The sequence below is a fragment of the Eschrichtius robustus genome, chromosome 1 (assembly GCF_028021215.1).
Source record: "Eschrichtius robustus isolate mEscRob2 chromosome 1, mEscRob2.pri, whole genome shotgun sequence".
Lineage (NCBI taxonomy): Eukaryota > Metazoa > Chordata > Mammalia > Artiodactyla > Eschrichtiidae > Eschrichtius > Eschrichtius robustus.
In genome coordinates this window covers 66911723-66931419 of record NC_090824.1, presented here as the reverse complement: position 1 = coordinate 66931419, position 19697 = coordinate 66911723, and the positions used below count along the sequence as shown (strand labels likewise).

Sequence of the window (19697 nt, the reverse complement as noted above, 5' to 3'; positions counted from 1 at the left end):
ATTTGGTACTACAATGCCAAGTAGACTAAGATATTATGTAAGCCACATGATTATAGAGGACATTCTCACATTGTGGTCGCAGCTTAAAACAGGCAAAAATCTACATTATTTCCTTTTTCCTGAGGAAAATAGAACTTCACATTAGCTGAAGTGTAGGTTTGGTATCTTGACGGGGCTCTGCTTTGTCATTGTCCTTGGCATGTTCTCTAAAGTGCACAGGAAAATTCTCTTCTGAGTACAGAATGAAGTAATGTTTTAGCAAAGTCTTGTAGAAACTTATGTCTTCTCATCTCTAGTATGCAACTGAAGGGTAGGAAGGACACGGCTGAAAAAACATAGGTTTGGTACTTGGAGAAAATGAAATAAAAAAGCAAAAGCCTGGGAATACTAAGGCCCTGGGTATGACAAGTATTTGCCTGAGGTGACAAATACTTTTCCTAAATTCTGATAGTGTGGCTTCTATTTCAGGATAGGATCTTCTTTGAAGCTTTAAGCATTAAAAAGAGACTATATTCAGTTATAACATGAGCCCTTGACCTTTGTCCAAGGATTCAGTTCAATCTTATAAATCAGAAATTCAAATGTCAAATCACCCATGATTTATCCTGCTTTGGATACTGGCATTTAGAAACCCATCCCGTCTCATTCTAGAGGTGGATTTTTAGTCATTTGGAGGCGTATTCCCAGATGCCCATCCAGTCTAAGAACATACAGGTATCTCCCCCTCTTTTTGAAAGTTCACTTTATGCCACTTTGGTTTTATGAAAGGACCTACATAAGTACCTACTTTCACTAAATGAAAGAAATCTAAAGAGGATTTTTGCTTTTATGAAAAAAGGTGAAAAGTGAAAATAGCACTCAGCATTTGTTTTACAGCGAGTGGCTATGGAGGCAGTGCCCCCCTGAGAAGCGAGAGTGGCATCCCAAGCTCCTTCTCCGGGAACTATACTCAGCATCTCAGCATCAAGCTACCATAGCTTTGAGCTGTGTCTGTGAGCATCTGTGCTTTATCTTGATTTATTTTATGCATCTGTTAGTAAGATGTGTCCTAAGATGACTGCTTCTTTGCCTTACACCATTTCAGCTTACAAAAGGTTTCAGAGGAACTCTCTGTACATACATTTGCTTTGTGTAATTTTAAAAAATAAGAATGAGGAGCTTCTTTGACAGGACTACTTTATGTGAGCTGAGGTACTGAAAGGCCAGCAAAGTCTTCAATATGGGAAAATCCACAAACTTTCTAGACCGGGTTTCCTACAGAGAGACTGGCTCATTGGGAAGCTATTCTCCTAAGCAGAATTACTCTATATTTTAATGTGAACATTTGTATTAGATGTAGATAAAGCCAGTTTCATGCTTAGTCATGAATAGAGAGATTTGGAAACAAATCACACTATGGGGCAAAGTAGGGTCAATGAATGGGGTTGTCATTTAGACAAGTCCATAGATGGGGTGGGGTTTTCTTTTCAGCAAGCCCTTTGAACAGGATGAGAGGTTCGGTTGGGGACAGTCACCTTAAACTGAAGGAACTAGCACTAGTTTTCGAGCTTTATTTAGAATATTCAACAGAGACTGGAAACTGTCCACAACACCTTATTCTTCCTTAGTGAGTTGAGCAAAGGAATGAAACACTGAGGCAGTCCTGAGGCTTATGGGCAGGGAATAAGGCAGGGTCCTCATTTGTGGGTATCTGAACTTTCAGTGAGTCCTTGGTCACCTGAGGATATAAATATATACATACATATATGTATATATATATGGATATATATGTATTTTAGGGAGGGTAATCTAGCAGATACAAATACTTCCTTTCTAGAAAACAGTGTAAGATATTACCCTACACATAGGAGACATACAAAACAATCCTCTTTGTTTTGATCAGTATTTGTAAAATTCTCTCAGGGTGGTAGAAACTTAATCTTGATAAGTACAGATTCCACCATAGATACCAGGGTTGTGTCTATGTAGTGTCCAGATGTCCACATGGTGATGTGAATTTAATCCTCAAGGTCCTTATCTATCCATACCAGCATCCATTGTGATGCCACACACTTAACCATGAAGATTGTTGCCAAGTCTTGACCATTTTCTTGACGTAAAGCTCTCTTTAAGGATCAGCTTTCTCTCAGCCAGTCCTGTGGCTCTTTGTAGGGGGCAAACCCTATGACGCTGCCTCAGGCTGTCTGCCTAAACACAACACTCAACCATTTTCATTCTGTGGTCCTGCCACTACACTGAGTTCTATCTGGGAATGGGGGCATTGATTTTGTTGTTCTTACATCCCCCAAACTGATTTGGGGCTTTCCTGTTCCCCTTCCTCACTGGGGCTGAATCTTGGGGGAGAGGTAGTAAAAGTTATGGGGTTCCTTCTTAGGAGCTGTAATAGGCACAGATTATTCTCACTTCAAATGAAAGAAATCCTAACCAACCAAACAATTAATTATCTCACACAACAAGAGGTCTGGAGACACAGGCCAGGACTGGCATAGCAGCTTCACTATATAACCAGGAATTCATCTTCCTGCCATACTTCCACTTTGTTGCCCTCAGCTATTGGCTTTTGTCATTGTGTTTGTCACTATTGTGCTTGTCATGTCTGAATGACATGGGGAAGGGCTATATGAGGTACAAGGAATTATAGGGGGAAAATCTTCTATAAATGTTACAAAATATATCTCACCATGGTTACAAGTACACAGAAACCCACCCACATTAGGCCAAGGTAGAAAGAGAATTTGTTGGTTGGATGTAAGCGTATCTCATGGACCTAAGGGTAGGAAGTATAGCTGAACTTCACTGTGGACCAGAAGCAGGAACTGGAAAGCTGTTATGAATCAGTACAGCTGTTGTCCCTTCCTTTTCTGGGCACATGATCTCTTATGGTCTGCTTTAGTTTTCTTTCTTGGCATTGGCTTTTTCTACTTCTCTGTGTACAAAGTAGAAAATGGTCACTTTAGCCTTATCAGTTCAAAGGCAAACTAAGATTGAGTAGCATCTCTTATGTTTTAAGTTCTCTGGGGAAAGAATATGATTGGTCCAATTTTGGTGGTATGTCAATCTTTAATCCAATCAGTGACCATGGGGATGGGGTCAAATGACTTAGCAGTTCTTAGGAACTAAGGGAGAATACTCTTGAGAAGGGGCCATGGGTGTGTGTGTGTGTGTGTGTGTGTGTGGCAGTGGTGGTTGGAGAAGAAACAATGGACAGCTCTACTACTCTCTTGATACCCTAATCTGCTGAAGGATAAATCAAATTAACCATTCATTCATTCTACAGACATTGGTCTCACTTGTTCTTCCCCTTATGCTCTCTCTCAGAGGGTCAGTACCGCTCATCTAGTTGCCTACATTATAAACTCTGTACAACCCAATAAGCAACACAATAGCTAACATTTATTGAATATGTGTACTATGTGATAGGCATTCTGTGTGCATTATTTTAAATTCAACCGCATAACAACTCTACAAATAGGTATTATCTATTTTATAGATAAGCAAAGTGAAATTTAGAGATGTTAAGTCAAGCTTTCAACATCTCTTTTGGATTACTGCAGTAACCTCCTGTCTCCCTGCCTCTGATCTGACCCCTCCTATCCTTTTTTCTGCCTGTCAATCATAGTGGTATTTCTAAAACACAAATCTGATCGTGCTGCTTTCCTGCTTATAACCCTTCTATGGTCCCCTCAGGATAAAGTCCAAATTCCTTTGCATGATGTATAAAGCCTTTCATGGTAGCTATCACCCTACCAATCTCTATCCTCATCTCTTTCAGTCTTGCACCTCACAGTCTATCCTCAAGCCACACAGATTATTTGCAGTTCTTAACAATTCATTTCTTACTTCTGCACAACAACCCTGTAGCCATTCTCCCTGCTGACTCCTACACATTACCCACACGCAGGATTAAGCTTAGATGTTACCCTATTCAGAAGCCTTCTCTGATTGAATTGAGTGCTCCTCCTTTATACTTTTGTATCACTCAGTGATTTTCTCCTATACTTATCACACCATACTGTAATTGTTTGTTAACTTATTCTGTCTCTTGCACTGGATTGTAAAGTCATTGAGTGGAAAGATTATGTCAGGTTTAGTATTGAAAACCCTAAGATTAGGGTAGTGCTTGGTGCATAATAGTTGCTCAATAAATATTTGTTAAATGAATGAATCTTTGGTAGAATTCTGGAAGAACTCGAAAAGCTACCTGGAGAGAAAGAGATATTCAGTATTTCTTGTTTAGTAAATGGATTATTCTGACAGCTATTTCCCCTTAGCCCTATTTTTGGCTTATAATTTATAAAAATTGAGCAGATGCAAATTTAAAAATTGATAAAATTAACTGTGAAAGCACATCACAAAATAAAAAAATAAGAAAGTGATATAAAACAATAAGTAAGAGTCTTAAACCTAATGTAAGAAGATGAAAGCTGAATGAAGTGACAAAGTTGTGAGATTGGGGGAGAAAAAGCAAGGAACTGAAAATTCTTTTCACTGCTTACTAAATTGAATGTATATTGCTGGTAATATTTCATTTAATTCTTACAATAATTCTTTGAGGTTGATATGTTATGCCTGTATTAAAACTAAGGAAATTCAAGATCAGATTAGAGCAAAATAAACTGAATGATTACACAAGAAACTCTCTACAGATAAGCACATAAAAGAAATGAAAATCAACCTTAGAAAATATTGTGGAGAATATGCGAAGGTAAACCACTCTACACCCTAAGTGATTCTTTTGCTGTGTCTGGGTTCCTGTATCAGCTTTCCAGCTTTCTCTCCTAAAGCGATTTCCTTCACTCTCACCTTCTTTGAATGTAGGGATATGTCCTTCCTTTTACCTGGATGAATTCCATCTCCTTCCTCAAGCTTTGTCTCACTTAAGTTGCTTCTTGAGTGAAATTTGCTTCATTAGACCTGCTTTCTGATTTAGTTAAACTTTTTCGACCCTAGCAAAGCACCCCGACTTCTCTCTCAGAGAATTTTCAGCAACACAGCAGTAAATGTCAACACAAAGCCGACTATTACTGTAGATCACTCAAGGGGAAAAAAAAAGATAAAATCCTTAACAGTGGCAGTGTTTAAGTGACTATATTCTGCGCTGTGAGAACGCCTGGAGTCATTTTTAACTTCCACCATTTCCTACTTCTCAGCTGGGTCAGTTTTCTAAACTTTCTAAGTCTCAGTTTTCTTACCTATGAAAAGAGGATCCTAATAAGAGTCTCATACCTACCTACTCCAGAACTTCCGTGAGGGCCAAATTAGAGGAGGTACGTGAAAATGCTTCACAAACATTTGGTAAAACGCTGTAAAATGTTTGTACCTGGCTACAGACGAGATCACGACAACAAGTTGTATTCCTGGGTTGAAGAAACTCAAAGGAGGCTAGTCGTTAAGGAGAGGAAGCCGAGCGTTGCCATGTGACGTCATCACCCAGCGCTTGCGGCGACGGTTTCCGGGTTGGGCTCAAGGCAGCGTTCTGCGTCATGGGGACTTGGCAGCGTTTGCTGCTTTTTCGGGGGGCGTCGCTTCGGGTCTACGGCGGGGCCTATGTGCCGCTTTGGGGAAGCCGAGTGTTGGTTTGGGGGCGCCAGGTCCGTGGTGCTGCAGAGCTGGTAGAGGCGGGCGGGTCCGAGACACTGGGGCGCCAGGGCTGCGGGTGCTCTGCGATTGCCTCCTGCCGAGGACTCGCTTCAGTGCCTCGTGGGCACCCGCCCACTTGGCGGCTCAGTGAGACCCCAGTTCTGGACGTCCCCACTTTCCAGGCGGGCCCCCAGTGGGACAAGGCCGAGGCTTAGAGGGGTGTAAAAGAGATGGTTAGAACATGGATGTGTGACTTGCACTTGCTTTCTTAGTGTTGGTTTATTTAGAAAATAGGTTAAAGAGAAGGAAAACACGTGGAGGATTTAACTCCGGAAAGAGGCAGCTTATTTACTTTCCATTTTTAACGTCTGCGTATCCTGGCAAATAAATTTCAGTTTAAACAATGTGTCTCTGCAATTGTGATCAATAGCAATAGGTAAATAACACTAAAGGCCTAAATAGTGGAGATGAGCAGAATTAGAGTAGAAAAGAAAGCCCTGTTAATTGCAAATACCGAATTGTTTTTACTTTTACAGCGTGATAATGGAGATGGCTTGTTTTAAACCTGTTTTTTTTTCTTCTTAAGTTCTCTGGTGCTGAGAGTGAGACCCTAAAACAAAGAAGAACACAAATCATGTCTCGAGGACTTCCAAAGCAGAAACCAATAGACGGTGTTAAACAAGTTATAGTTGTGGCTTCTGGAAAGGGTGGAGTTGGAAAGTCTACTACAGCAGGTATTATAGGATATTAATTCTCATCTTGATTAGGACTTTATGCCAACTGGCAAGTGCACAATATTAAAATTATAGTTTTGTTCTTAAAAAAGTATTTGTGAAGTTCCTAACAGCTGCTTCCTTAGGATGAGGAGTTGGTAGTGATTGGGAGCTTAGATTTTGGAGTTAGACAAAACTAGATATGTAGCCAGGTCTTTGACTCCTTAACTGAGGAAAAGGTGGTCAGGTTGCCCATCACATCTTCAGTTTACTTAACTGTAAAATGGCAACGATTATAATCTTTTTCATAGGATGGTTATGCAAATTAATTAAACAAGCTAACTACTTAGCCCACTGTCTCATACATAGTAAGTACTCAATATTTGGTTGCTGATATTATTATTATTAAACATTTAGTAAGTTTAACACTAAATTTATTTCTGTTCTTTGATGTTCTTTTCTAGTCTTTTTCAGTGTACATATAGCTAAGTAGTTGCAATGAGATTGTTTACATTATTGTGGCTTATTTTCATTTAACCATAATATAATTTTCAGCATTTATAAAGTCAACATAGATCTAATATTGAAAATGTTTTAATTATTTAAAATATCTTTTAAGCTTTGTATCTTTTATATTATACTGGAACAGAGAATTTTTTTTTTTGGTGGCTTTTTAAAATTGATTATAGATTTCATTGTGACTGAAATGCTGCTTTCAGAACCCATAAAAGAAGTGCCCCCAGAAATAGAAGAGTTACCATCCAAGACTAATGACCAGGTATTCCCAGATGTTTTCAAAAGAAACTTTTTATTTCTAACAAAAATTTTCAGTGTAATAATGTAAAAAGGTAACTCCCCTCCTCCAAATTCAACTCAACAGAGGCAGCTTGTATTATTAATTTGGAGTCATAAAGCTCTCAAGTCTTATTGTTGTCTCATTTAAAATTTTCAGTCATTTTAATAGGAATGGCTTAATTCAGGTCTTATCCAACCTATCTTTTTTGCAGTTGATTTTAAAAAAGTAACCATCCTTATTATATTTCATTTTGTTAATTTTGGCACAGTTCTACACTGTTAAAGATCTTTTATATATTTATGTATGTATCTTTTTTTTAGCTTTTGACTGAAATTTCTGCATTTTTTTTTTACTTGAAGTGTAGCTGATGTACAATATTATATAAGTTTCAGGTGTACAACATAGTTTACAATTTTTAAAGGTTATAGCCCATTTATAGTTATTATAAAATATTGGATATATTCTCTGTGTTGTACAATATTTCCTTGTAGCTTATTTATTTTATACATAGTAGTTTGTACCTCTTAATTACCTACTCCATCTTGCCCCGCCCCCCTAAGATCTCTAAAACTTTTTTTTTTTTTTTCTCAGATAGTAACCTAAAGTTGGGGCATATATGTACCTTAAAATTCCTTAGTTCCATTGAAACCAATGACATTTTCAAATAAAAAGGGCCAGGTACAGAGTTCTGTGACTTTCACTAGAGATCTTGTGTCTTGACTCAAAGCCATATTTGGTAATTCCTAGATGCAGCAGTTTTATAGTTGTACAACCAGCTACAAATCCAACTGTATAGTGTTATTAGCTCAATTTTTTCCCATTTTGATCTGAATGTAATTGTGGAAGAGTTTTTCAGATTTTGAAGAAATTAAGATTTACTAAGTATTGTAGTTATGATAGACCCCTAATATACTATTTGATAGATACTATATTATTATTAAAAATAATTAGTTAGTGACTGTTCTTAATGAATTTATGCTATATCCTACACATTTTGGCTTTCTTTCCTAAGGACCTACAATCCCCCTATTTGGTATTTTGTTTTTAAAATTTGGAAGCTCTTAGTTTTTGGTTCTAGAATCCACCTCTACTTGTGTTTTGAAAATTCAGAGTACATTTACCTGTATTCAGTGGTGTGAATCCTTTTGCAAGCTCTGTGTTTACTTGGACTGGTTAAAGATGGAAAGTGTTTTCATGATAATAGCCATAAGTTCTTTGGGTTTTGTGCAATATAATTTGTTGGGTCTGTAGGCTAGCACTTGTTTAAAACAAATTGTTTGTTGTTTTTGGTTGTAAGATTGTCTGTTACCATGGAATGTGACAGCAGTTAGACAGGAAAATATATGAGAAAATGTACAGTGTTTGACACATAAGTGCTTCAGTAAGTGTCCCTTCCTTGCTTTTTTTTCTTTGTTAGCATCATACCACTTGTCCCGAATAATTGGCCTATATGGTTTCATAACAGCTCTATCTGCATACATAAGCCTTAGAAATAGATTATTTCTATGTTGGTATTCTATTTCTTTCCATTATATGTATTTATTCCTGTTCCAAACTATCTCAAAATACTTCCTATTTGAATATGTGTGCCGGAGATATTTTGGATTAAAATGATGACATTTGATTAATACAGACATGCTCTGTGATTCTATTGTGTAAATGCAGAAAGACCCTCACATTAAAATGAATTACTCTCTAAAAGTTTCTGCCTAAAAGTTGGATTATGTTTAACCTGAAATTCAGAATTATTTTATAATTTATAAAAATTAATTTGTCAAGTGCCGTGCCTTAGGCATAATACTATAATACATATAGTATTTGATTTAATTCTCACAACAGTTATGAAATAGCACCTCATTTTATAGAGGAAGAGACAGGCTTGGGGTAAGATATTTTACTCAAGATTATAAAACAGAGAGTGGTGAAACTGGGGTTTGAACCCGGTCTTCCTTGAAAGTTTATGCTCTTAAATACTTTAAAGGAAACAATATCGGCGTCATTTATAACAGTAAGGAATTGTGATCCACAGTATGAGGGTCTATTTATTTATCAGTTTTGGGTATGTGTTACTTTTGGACCTCTTTTTCATCTCAGATGTAGCATATCCTTATTGCTGGGCTAAAGGTGGTTTTGGGGACTACTGCTTTCCCCCTTCATGTCTTTGGGATTCACTAACAATAGGCACTTTTGGGAAAATGTTTCACTGCCTTGCCTTTTACCTTCCTCTCTCCCCTCTGCTCACTGGTCCAACCTTTCATTTACGTGGGTATTTGTGAGTTAGATATTTGGAGTTCCTGCGTTACCAGCACTTATTTTTAAAAAGCAATAGGATCACATCCTTTTTTATTTATTAAAAACTAGGTAATTTTTCTGCAAAGTATATTTTTGAAAATAATTGAATGATATATACCATTAACATCATTTTAAAAAAACTTGGATTATTTAAACACAATTGTAACAGATGATAAATGGATTATTTAAAGTGATAATTTTGGGGCAGGCATCTACTGTTTATGTTGAAATGTTACTTTCTTTTTTGTGTTTTTTACTTTCTGTATTCTCTCCATGTCCTTGTTTTTTGTAATGGAGATATATTAAAACTTTATTTGCCTTGGTTGTTACATTGAACATATTAAAAGACAAAATGAATTTTAGTAGAAGGAAAGTTACTAAATTTAATTACTTTTTTGTTTCTTACAGTGAACCTTGCACTTGCTTTATCAGCGAATGATTCGGTAGGTGTTTATTAATAGAAATACTGATTTATTAAAATGTTTTTTAAGGCAATGATTAAGAGCATACTGATGTTTTTCATTTACTCTGTCTGGCATATAGTGTAGCTCTAGTCATTTGCATGTCTTTAAGGAACTCAAAAATCTGCCATAAGTACTGGTTATATTTAATAATGATGATGAAAATGGAAGGGGACCACTAGTCAAGGAATTCAGGCAGACTCTAGAAGCTAGAGAAGGCAAGGAAATGGCTTTTTCCTTAGAGCCTCCAAAAGGTATGTAATCCTCTCAGCACCTTAATTCTAGCTCATTGAAACCTATTTGGAACTTCTGTGATAACTTCTTACAGTAGGAGTAGGAAACTGATACAGGAAGTCAATTTTCTTAGTTCTTAAATTTCTGAAGATGTATTTATTTTGCCCTAATATATGATAGTTTGACTAGATGTAGAATTCCAGGTTTACAATAATTTCCTCTCTGAACCTTGAAAACAATATTCCATTTTCTTCTAACATGCTAATGAGATGTCTGATGCTAGTCTGATTCATATTGCTGTGTAATAACCTGTGTTTTTCCCTTTAAAGCTTTTAAGAGTTTTCTTTATGTCTTTTAAGTTTAGAAATGTCACAAATATGTGTCTGGTTGTTGGCGTTACATTTTTTTACCTGTTTGGAAATTGGCCAAGCAGTACAAGGCTTGAGTCTTTTTCAGCTTAGGAAAATTTCTTCACTGATTACTTTTTGTAATGTGTTTGTTCTTTCTCCAGAAACCTATTAGGTAGATATTGACCCTTCATGCTTGTTAATATTTTTCTCATATCTTACATCTCTTTGTCTTTTGCTCTGTGTTTTGGAAGATGTCTTAGACCATTTTCCACACTGCTATATTGGGTTGTAGTTGTTATTTAGCCCTGCCAATTTTTATTTTTAATTTGGAAATGATATTTTTTCCAGTTTTCCAGAACTGTTTTATTTTCCAATTGCTATCCACTTAAAAAAAAAAAAAGGTTGCACCATTCGTTTGAGTCTCTCTGAGGATGCTAATTAGAATTAATAAAAAATGTTCCTTTTAATGATCTCTATTTACTTAGCATGGCGGTTCTTATAATGTGGTCCTCAGACCAGCAGAATCAGCATCACCTGGGAACTTGTTAAACATACAAAATCTTGAGTCCCAGACCTCCTGAATCAGAAACCCTGAAGGTGGAGTCCTACAGTCTGTGTTTTAATCAGCCCTCTAGATGATTTTGATGCATGCTAAAGTTTCAGAACCATGGATGTAGAGTTTTTTAAAACTCTAAATTGCTAATGGCATCCTTTTTTGTTTTCCAGTGTGATTATATTTTTAATTTAGTTTTAAGCTATTTTTTCTCTTGTTTCAATGGGAATTTGGAAGAGAGATATTCATGTATGATTAGGCAACCTTATTGAAATAAAAGCCAGTAATATATTTTTTTTCTTGGCTGCGCCCTGCAGCATGCGGGATCTTAGTTCCCCAACCAGGGATCGAACCGTTGCCCCCTGGAGTGGAAACTCAGAGTCCTAACCACTGGACCGCAAGGGAAGTCCCGCCAGTAATACTTTTTAAAAAATAGTTTTTATTAGAGTACTTAGTTATCTTGGAGAAGGGACCCCATCTTCCTTAAAGAAGGGAGGAAACAAGGAAAATTCAACGGATGAGAAGTAAATAAATTCATAGGTGTGGGGATCTTTTAATTTGGTTATCATTTCAGCCAAAGCTTTGATTCTTAAGGCAATGCGAAGTAACTATATAAGAAACGATCAAAGGATGAAAAGAATAGTTAAAAAGGGGTTGATTCCTTCATGTTAGATGTTGCTAGTTTTGATGAGATGGTAGCTCAGATTTGTTTTTTGTTCTTTTTTCTTTTTTTTTCCCTTTCAGGGAGCAGGGATGGTCTTCATATTTAATCCTTTAGATGTATGACAGGGAAATTGGCAACAAGGAAGGAAAAGCAGTGTTTTTCCCTGGGCCACTTTTTCAGAAAGCATTTTAGTGTCCTTTAAGTGTTTTTTAATATGTTTGTAAAATCTACTTTAGGAAGGGCTTAAGTATTCTGTTATCTGGATGAAGGTTTTTTTTTTTCCATTTCTTGATATTTTGTAGCAAAGTTAGTTTAGAAATTAAAAAGAAGAAAGGCAGGAAATTTGAGCAGCATGCTATGGAACTCAAAGATAATCTGACATAATACAGTGTTTTACAATTGGCCACTGTCTTGTCCCCTTAATTTATATATACTTAGGAAAGATAACTTTTATACAGCATGTATACTTGATTAATAGTGTTTTTGATTTGGGAGCAGCATGTTTGGCTTAAATTGTGATCTGCCAGAGGACTGCCTGTGTATAGAAAAGAAGATAAATCATACATAAATATATGATTTATATGTATCTGGCATAGTCTTATAATCTGTATTGCCGAACTTAAGATGTTATTAATATTACACTTATTTAGAGGACATGTTTGGTCTTTAGGGAAAACTCAAGGTTCCTCCAAGCCCTTCTCATTGCCTGAGCTGGTATATATAGATGGCTTATGTCCAAGGACATTTATTGGGACATGGTACTAGGGTATGTTACTTTATGGACTGAAAACCTCCAGTTAGGATGGTGTCTTTGGAACTGATCTAGTGATTCATTCCCATGGAGTCTTAATTCCATGGAGCTTATATTGTAAGAGGGGTCTCTGACCTGCTTACCCTTAGGTCAACTTTTGTTTTTTTTACATCTTTATTGGAGTATAATTGTTTTACAATGTCGTGTTAGTTTCTGCTGTATAACAAAGTGAATCAGCTACATGTATACATATATCTGCATATCCCCTCCTTCTTGAGCCTCCCTCCCACCCTCCCTATACCACCCCTCTATGTGGTCACAAAGCACCGAGCTGATCTCGCACTAGCTGTCTATTGTATATTTGGTAGTGTATATATGTCAGTGCTGCCCTCTCACTTCATCCCAGCTTCGCCTCCCCCCCCCAACCCACCCCTCCCCACCCTGCTCTGTCCTCAAGTCCACTCTCTATGTCTGTGTCTTTATTCCTGTCCTGCCCCTAGGTTCATCAGAACCATTTAAAAAAAAAAATTCCATATATATGTGTTAGCATACTGTATTTGTTTTTCCTCTTTCTGACGTACTTCACTCTGTATGACAGACTCTAGGTCCATCCACCTCACTACAAATAACTCAATTTCGTTTCTTTTTACGGCTGAGTAATATTCCATTGTATATATGTGCCACATCTTCTTTATCCATTCATCGGTTTTTTGACAGTTAGGTTGCTTCCATGTCCTTAGGCCAACTTTGCCAAAGACCTTGCTAATTCTTTTCTCCTATCTTCCTTGGGTTGGTGCTTGCCCCTTTTCAGCATTGGAGTGGGAAGATCTAATAAGATTAATTTGTTGGTCTAGGGGAAACAGGTCCAGGAAGTTATTCATTTTACTTTTAATGTTGGCCTTATGATCTCTAAACTGGGTTATGTAAACCCCAAGGGGTATGCAAGATAGGCCATTGGAATGTGGAAGGGAAATTTATCTTTTCTTTTTTTTTTTTGAATTTTATTTTAATTTTTTTATACAGCAGGTTCTTATTAGTTATCCATTTTATACACATCAGTGTATACATGTCAATCCCAATCTCCCCATTCATCCCACCACCACCCCCACCCCCCGCCGCTTTCCCCCCTTGGTGTCCATACGTTTGTTCTCTACATCTGTGTCTCTGTTTCTGCCTTCAAACCGGTTCATCTGTACCATTTTTCTAGATTCCACATATTTGCGTTAATATACGATATTTGTTTTTCTCTTTCTGACTTACTTCACTCTGTATGACAGTCTCTAGATCCATCCACGTCTCCACAAATGACCCAATTTCGTTCTGTTTAATGGCTAAATAATATTCTATTATATATGTACCACATCTTTATCCATTCGTCTGTCAATGGGCATTTAGGTTGCTTCCATGACATGGCTATTGTAAATAGTGCTGCAATGAACACTGGGGTGCAAGTGTCTTTTTGAATTATGGTTTTCTCTGGGTATATGCCCAGTAGTGGGATTGCTGGGTCATATGGTAATTCTATTTTTAGTTTTTTAAGGCACCTCCATACTGTTCTCCATAGTGGCTGTATCAATTTACATTCCGACCAACAGCGCAAGAGAGTTCCCTTTTCTCCACACCCTCTCCAGCATTTGTTGTTTGTAGATATTTTGATGATGCCCATTCTAACCGGTGTGAGGTGATACCTCACTGTAGTTTTGATTTGCATTTCTCTAATAATTAGTGATGTTGAGCAGCTTTTCATGTGCTTCTTGGCCATCTGTATGTCTTCTTTGGAGAAATGTCTGTTTAGGTCTTCTGCCCATTTTTGGATTGGGTTGTTTTTTTTTTAATATTGAGCTGCATGAGCTGTTTATATATTTTGGAGATTAATCCTTTGTCCATTGATTCGCTTGCAAATATTTTCTCCCATTCTGAGGGTTGTCTTTCGTCTTGTTTACGCTTTCCTTTGCTGTGCAAAAGCTTTTAAGTTTCATTAGGTCCCATTTGTTTATTTTTGTTTTTACTTCCATGACTCTAGGAGTTGGATCAAAAAAGATCTTGCTGTGATTTATGTCAAAGAGTGTTCTTCCATGTTTTCCTCTAAGAGTTTTATAGTGTCTGGTCTTACATTTAGGTTTTAATCCATTTTGAGTTTATTTTTGTGTATGGTGTTAGGGAGTGTTCTAATTTCATTCTTTTACATGTAGCTGTCCAGTTTTCCCAGCACCACTTATTGAAGAGGCTGTCTTTTCTCCATTGTATATCCTTGCCTCCTTTGTCATAGATTAGTTGACCATATGTGCGTGTGTTTATCTCTGGGCTTTCTATCCTGTTCCATTGATCTATATTTCTGTTTTTTTGTGCCATATTGTCTTGATTACTGTAGCTTTGTAGTATAGTCTGAAGTCAGGGAGTCTGATTCCTCCAACTCTGTATTTTTCCGTCAAGACTGCTTTGGCTCTTTGGGGTCTTTTGTGTCTCTATACAAATTTTAAGATCTTTGTTCTAGTTCTGTAAAAAATGCCACTGGTAATTTGATAGGGATTGCATTGAATCTGTAGATTGCTTTGGGTAGTGTAGTCATTTTCACAATGTTGATTCTTCCAATCCAAGAACATGGTATATCTCTCCATCTGTTTGTGTCACCTTTGATTTCTTTCATCAGTGTCTTATAGTTTTCTGAGTACAGGTCTTTTACCTCCTTAGGTAGGTTTATTCCTAGGTATTTTATTCTTTTTGTTGCAATGGTAAATGGGAGTGTTTCCTTAATTTCTGTTTCAGATTTTTCATCATTAGTGTATAGCAATGCAAGAGATTTCTATGCATTAATTTTGTATCCTGCAACTTTACCACATTCACTGATTAGCTCTAGTAGTTTTCTGGTGGCATCTTTAGGATTCTCTAGGTATAGTATCATGTCATCTGCAAACAGTGACAGTTTTACTTCTTCTTTTCCAATTTGTATTCCTTTTATTTCTTTTTCTTCTCTGATTGCTGTGGCTAGGACTTCCAAAACTATGTTGAATAATAGTGGTGAGAGTGGACATCTGGTCTTTTTCCTGATCTTAGAGGAAATGCTTTTGATTTCTGCATCGAATCTGAATGAGATCCTTGCTGGGTAGAGTAATCCTGGTTGTAGGTTCTTCCCTTTAATCAGTTTAAATATGTCCTGCCACTCCCTTCTGGCTTGTAGAGTTTCTGCTGAGAAATCTGCTGTTAACCTTATAGGAGTTCCCTTGTATGTTATTTGTTGTTTTTCCCTTGTTGCTTTCAGTAATTTTTCTTTATCTTTAATTTTTGTCAATTTGATTACTATGTGTTTTGACATGTTTCTCCTTGGGTTTATACTGCCTGGGACTCTCTGCGCTTCCTGGACTTGGGTGGCTATTTCCTTTCCCGTGTTAGGGAATTTTTCGAGTATAATCTATTCAAATATTTTCTTGGGTCCTTTCTCTCTCTCTCCTCCTTCTGGGACCCCTGTATTGTGAATGTTATTGCCTTTAATGTTGTCTCAGAGGTCTCTTAGGCTGTCTTCATTTCTTTTCATTCTTTTTTCTTTATTTTGTTCCATGACAGAGAATTCCACCATTCTGTCTTCCAGGTCACTTCCTCATTCTTTTGCCCCAGTTATTCTGCTATTGATTCCTTCTAGTGTATTTTTTTTTTTAAATTTATTTATGACTGTGTTGGGTCTTCGTTTCTGTGCGAGGGCTCCCTCTAGTTGCGGCAAGCGGGGGCCACTCTTCATCGCGGTGCGCGGGCCTCTCACTATCGCGGCCTCTCTAGTTGCGGAGCACAGGCTCCAGACGCGCAGGCTCAGCAATTGTGGCTCACAGGCCCAGTTGCTCCGCGGCATGTGGGATCTTCTCAGACCAGGGCTCGAACCCGCGTCCCCTGCATTGGCAGGCAGACTCTCAACCACTGCGCCACCAGTGAAGCCCCCTTCTAGTGTATTTTTCATTTCAGTTATTGTATTGCTCATCTCTTTTTGTTCTTTAATTCTTCTGGGTCTTTGTTAAACATTTCTTGCATCTTTGCCATTCTTTTTTGATCTTTGCCATTCTTTTTCCGAGGTCCTGGATCATCTTCAGTATCATTGTTCTGAATTCTTTTTCTGGAAGGTTGCCTATCTCCACTTCATTTAGTTGTTTTTCTGGGGTTTTATCTTGTTACTTCATCTGGTACATAGTCCTCTGCCTTTTCATTTTGTTTATCTTTCTGTGAATGTGGTTTTCATTCCACAGGCTGCAGAATTGTAGTTCTTCTTGCTTCTGCTATCTGCCCTCTGGTGGATGAGGCTATCTAAGAGGCAAGCTTCCTGATGGGAGGGACTGGTCGTGGGTAGAGCTGGGTGTTGATCTGGTTGGCAGAGCTCAGTAAAACTTTAATCTGCTTGTCTGTTGATGGGTGGGGCTGGGTTCCTTCCCTGTTGGTTGTTTGGCCTGGGGCGACCCAGCACTGGAGCCTACCTGGCTCTTTTGTGGGGCTAATGGTGGACTCCAGGAGGGCTCACACAAGGGGTACTTCCCAGAACTTCTGCTGCCAGTGTCCTTGTCTCTGAGGTGAGCCACAGCCTCCTCCGCCTCTGCAGGAGACCTTCCAACACTAGCAGGTAGGTCTGGTTCTGTTTCCTGTGGGGTCACTGCTCCTTCCCCTGGGTCCCGATGCACACACTACTTTGTGTGTGCCCTCCAAGAGTGGAGTCTCTGTTTCCCCCAGTCCTGTCGAAGTCCTGCAATCAAATCCCCCTAGCCTTCCAAGTCTGATTCTCTAGGAATTCCTCCTCCCATTGCCAGACCCCCAGCTTGAGAAGCCATACATGGGGCTCAGAACCTTCACTCCAGTGCATGGACTTCTGTGGTATGTGTTCTCCAGTTTGTGAGTCACCCACCCAGCGGTTATGGGATTTAATTTTATTGTGATTGCGCCCCTCCTACCATCTCATTGTGGCTTCTCCTTTGTCTTTGGATGTGGGGTATCTTTTTTGGTGAGTTGTAGTGTCTTCCTGTCGATAATTGTTTAGCAGTTAGTTGTGATTCCAGTGCTCTCGCAAGAGGGAGTGAGCATACGTGGAAATTTTTATTTTTTCTTTTTATTGATTTTTATCTTTTAAAATTTATGTTTTTGTATATACTTATTAATTTATACTAAATTAGTATAGTAGCTCTAATAAAAAATATCAACGGATATCTTAACATATATTGAGGTTGTATACCTAAACATTTTTTACTGATCGGGGTGCATGATCAAAAAAGTTTGGATGTCATTGGCCTAGGCTAAAGGAATTTCTGGGCTGGATCATACACCAGTTCAAAAGAAGACTACTTTGTAGATGGAGGTAAAGGCCTTATAGGAATAGGGTGTGGGTTTTCCTTGCCTTTTCCTTGCCCTTTGTACTTTTCTTTGAGGATGTAGAAGGTAGTATTGCAGAGTAGAATTTGGGATTATGTCATGTGTGCCATGCATCTAAATATTATATCCCGTGGTATGTTGGAGCTGGCTCATGCTTGTTCTGAGAGCTGATTGTTAAATTTTCAAGAATTTTGCAAACCAGTTGATATTATGTTGTTAGCTTGAAATAGGCCATGGTGGGAGTATTTAAACCATAGAAATTGGCAAATACTGAAAATTAGACTCCCCTCCTCACCTTGGGCCATTGTTAAACATTTACTGGCATACCCACTGATCATACATATTGACAGTCATATATTTTAGTTTTTCTTTTTTCTGTCTTCTTATCCACCTTTATTATGGATCTCATTTTTCTACAGTGTAAATTTAATAAACACTGAGAAGAGCACTGAAGCTGGAGAGGGAAAGGTAAAGGTCACCAGAAACGACTGATAAGCTCTGTGAGATTCCTAAGTCAATTTATTTCTGTTCATTTTAGTTCAACAGACATTCATTGAGTGCCTCTAACACTCATTGCCAGACACCCTGGGTATAAAGAAAAGTAAACATGCCTACTAAGACTACATTCACAAAACAGTGTTTTGTGTGTGTATATATAATCATATAAGTGTATATATCTCTGTGTATGTCTGTGTTTGTGTATTTTGGTGGTTTACAGCTGAATTAGGTTTAATAATAGTTTCTCCTGTGAGTAAGTGTAAATTAAAGCAACACTTAATAAGATTTTATTGTGCTTTATAACAGAGTAGACACACTGTGTACTCTTAAAGTTTTTATAATCTAGTAAAGACAAGAGGAAGATAAATGTCTTAAAATGATGAGCTGTGTTCAAGGTCAAATATAATAGTGTTTCTGTCTAAGGTGACTAACTTTTATTCCAGAGAAAAGCAGTCTTTTTTCATAGAGCATGTTCGTGAACATAATTGTATTTGCCTCTCACAGAACCCTGTAATGCAGTGCACTTAGTATTTATCAGTTTTACAGTCTTTATTGATTCTGCCCTATCCTTGTCACATTTCATCAGCCAGCAAATAAACTTTTTTGGTCTCTGCAATATTTTTCCAATATGTATCTTTCTATTTTCACTGTTCCCACTCTAATTAAGGGTCACATTACTTCTTTTTGGCTCATTCATTCAATTATACCTCAGACAGTTATTGAGTGCCTACTCCTTCCCAAGCACTTTACTACATTGGAGGATTTAGAAATGAATAAGACATAGAAAGGAATAAGCCCCTTTGAGGGACTCACAGACCAGCAGACCACTGCAATGACCTCTTACCTGCCCAAGCTCAAATCCATTCAGTACATAATGCTAGATTACTCTTACTTAAGCACCAGTGGAACCTCATTTTCCCCCCACTCAGAGTCACTGCTGAATGCCTTTGCTGGGATTCAAGATCCTCTATGATCTGGCTCCCATCCACCTTTCTAGGTTTATCTTCAGCTCTTCTAAATGGTCCCTGTGCTCTAGCAAGTCTGGGTTACTTGCTGTTGCCAGTTTGGGCTTGGATATGTTATGTTCTTGATAGCTTACAGCCTTTCTTCTATGTTTCTACTGGAGCGTTCTCTACATCTTCTTCAGCTTTACACGTCCTGTCCTCCAGGCTGCCATGTATGGCTGTGCTGGTTATATCCTGCCCAAGAGTACTTGTCAAGGGAATCGAGTGATGACAGGAATCCAGGCTACCCTCCTCTTCAGGTGCACGCAGACCGCTTTCTAATTCACACTGAGGCACTGTATGAGCTAGCCTTACCCTGAGAGGCAGCTTAGTGAAGTGCTCCCCTGAATTCCCTCCAAGTGAGGGTCTTTTTTCCATCTTGTGAAATCCAATAGCACTATTTATTGGTACTATTATTATGTACCCATGTAGCCATTCTGGCCATTTTTATAATAACAAATAAT

At 37.9% G+C, this 19697-nt stretch overlaps 1 protein-coding gene across 1 annotated transcript in view; it reads left to right on the top strand.

Moving 5' to 3' along the window:
• The first annotated feature begins 5448 nt into the window (after positions 1-5448).
• Positions 5449-19697, top strand: part of NUBPL (NUBP iron-sulfur cluster assembly factor, mitochondrial) — a 243628-nt gene continuing 229379 nt past the window's right edge. The window contains exons 1-3 of the mRNA XM_068546417.1: positions 5449-5591; positions 6167-6314; positions 9790-9824. Of these exons, the coding sequence (XP_068402518.1) occupies positions 5484-5591; positions 6167-6314; positions 9790-9824 (291 nt within the window). The 5' untranslated portion in view covers positions 5449-5483. The remainder of the gene's footprint in view (positions 5592-6166; positions 6315-9789; positions 9825-19697) is intronic.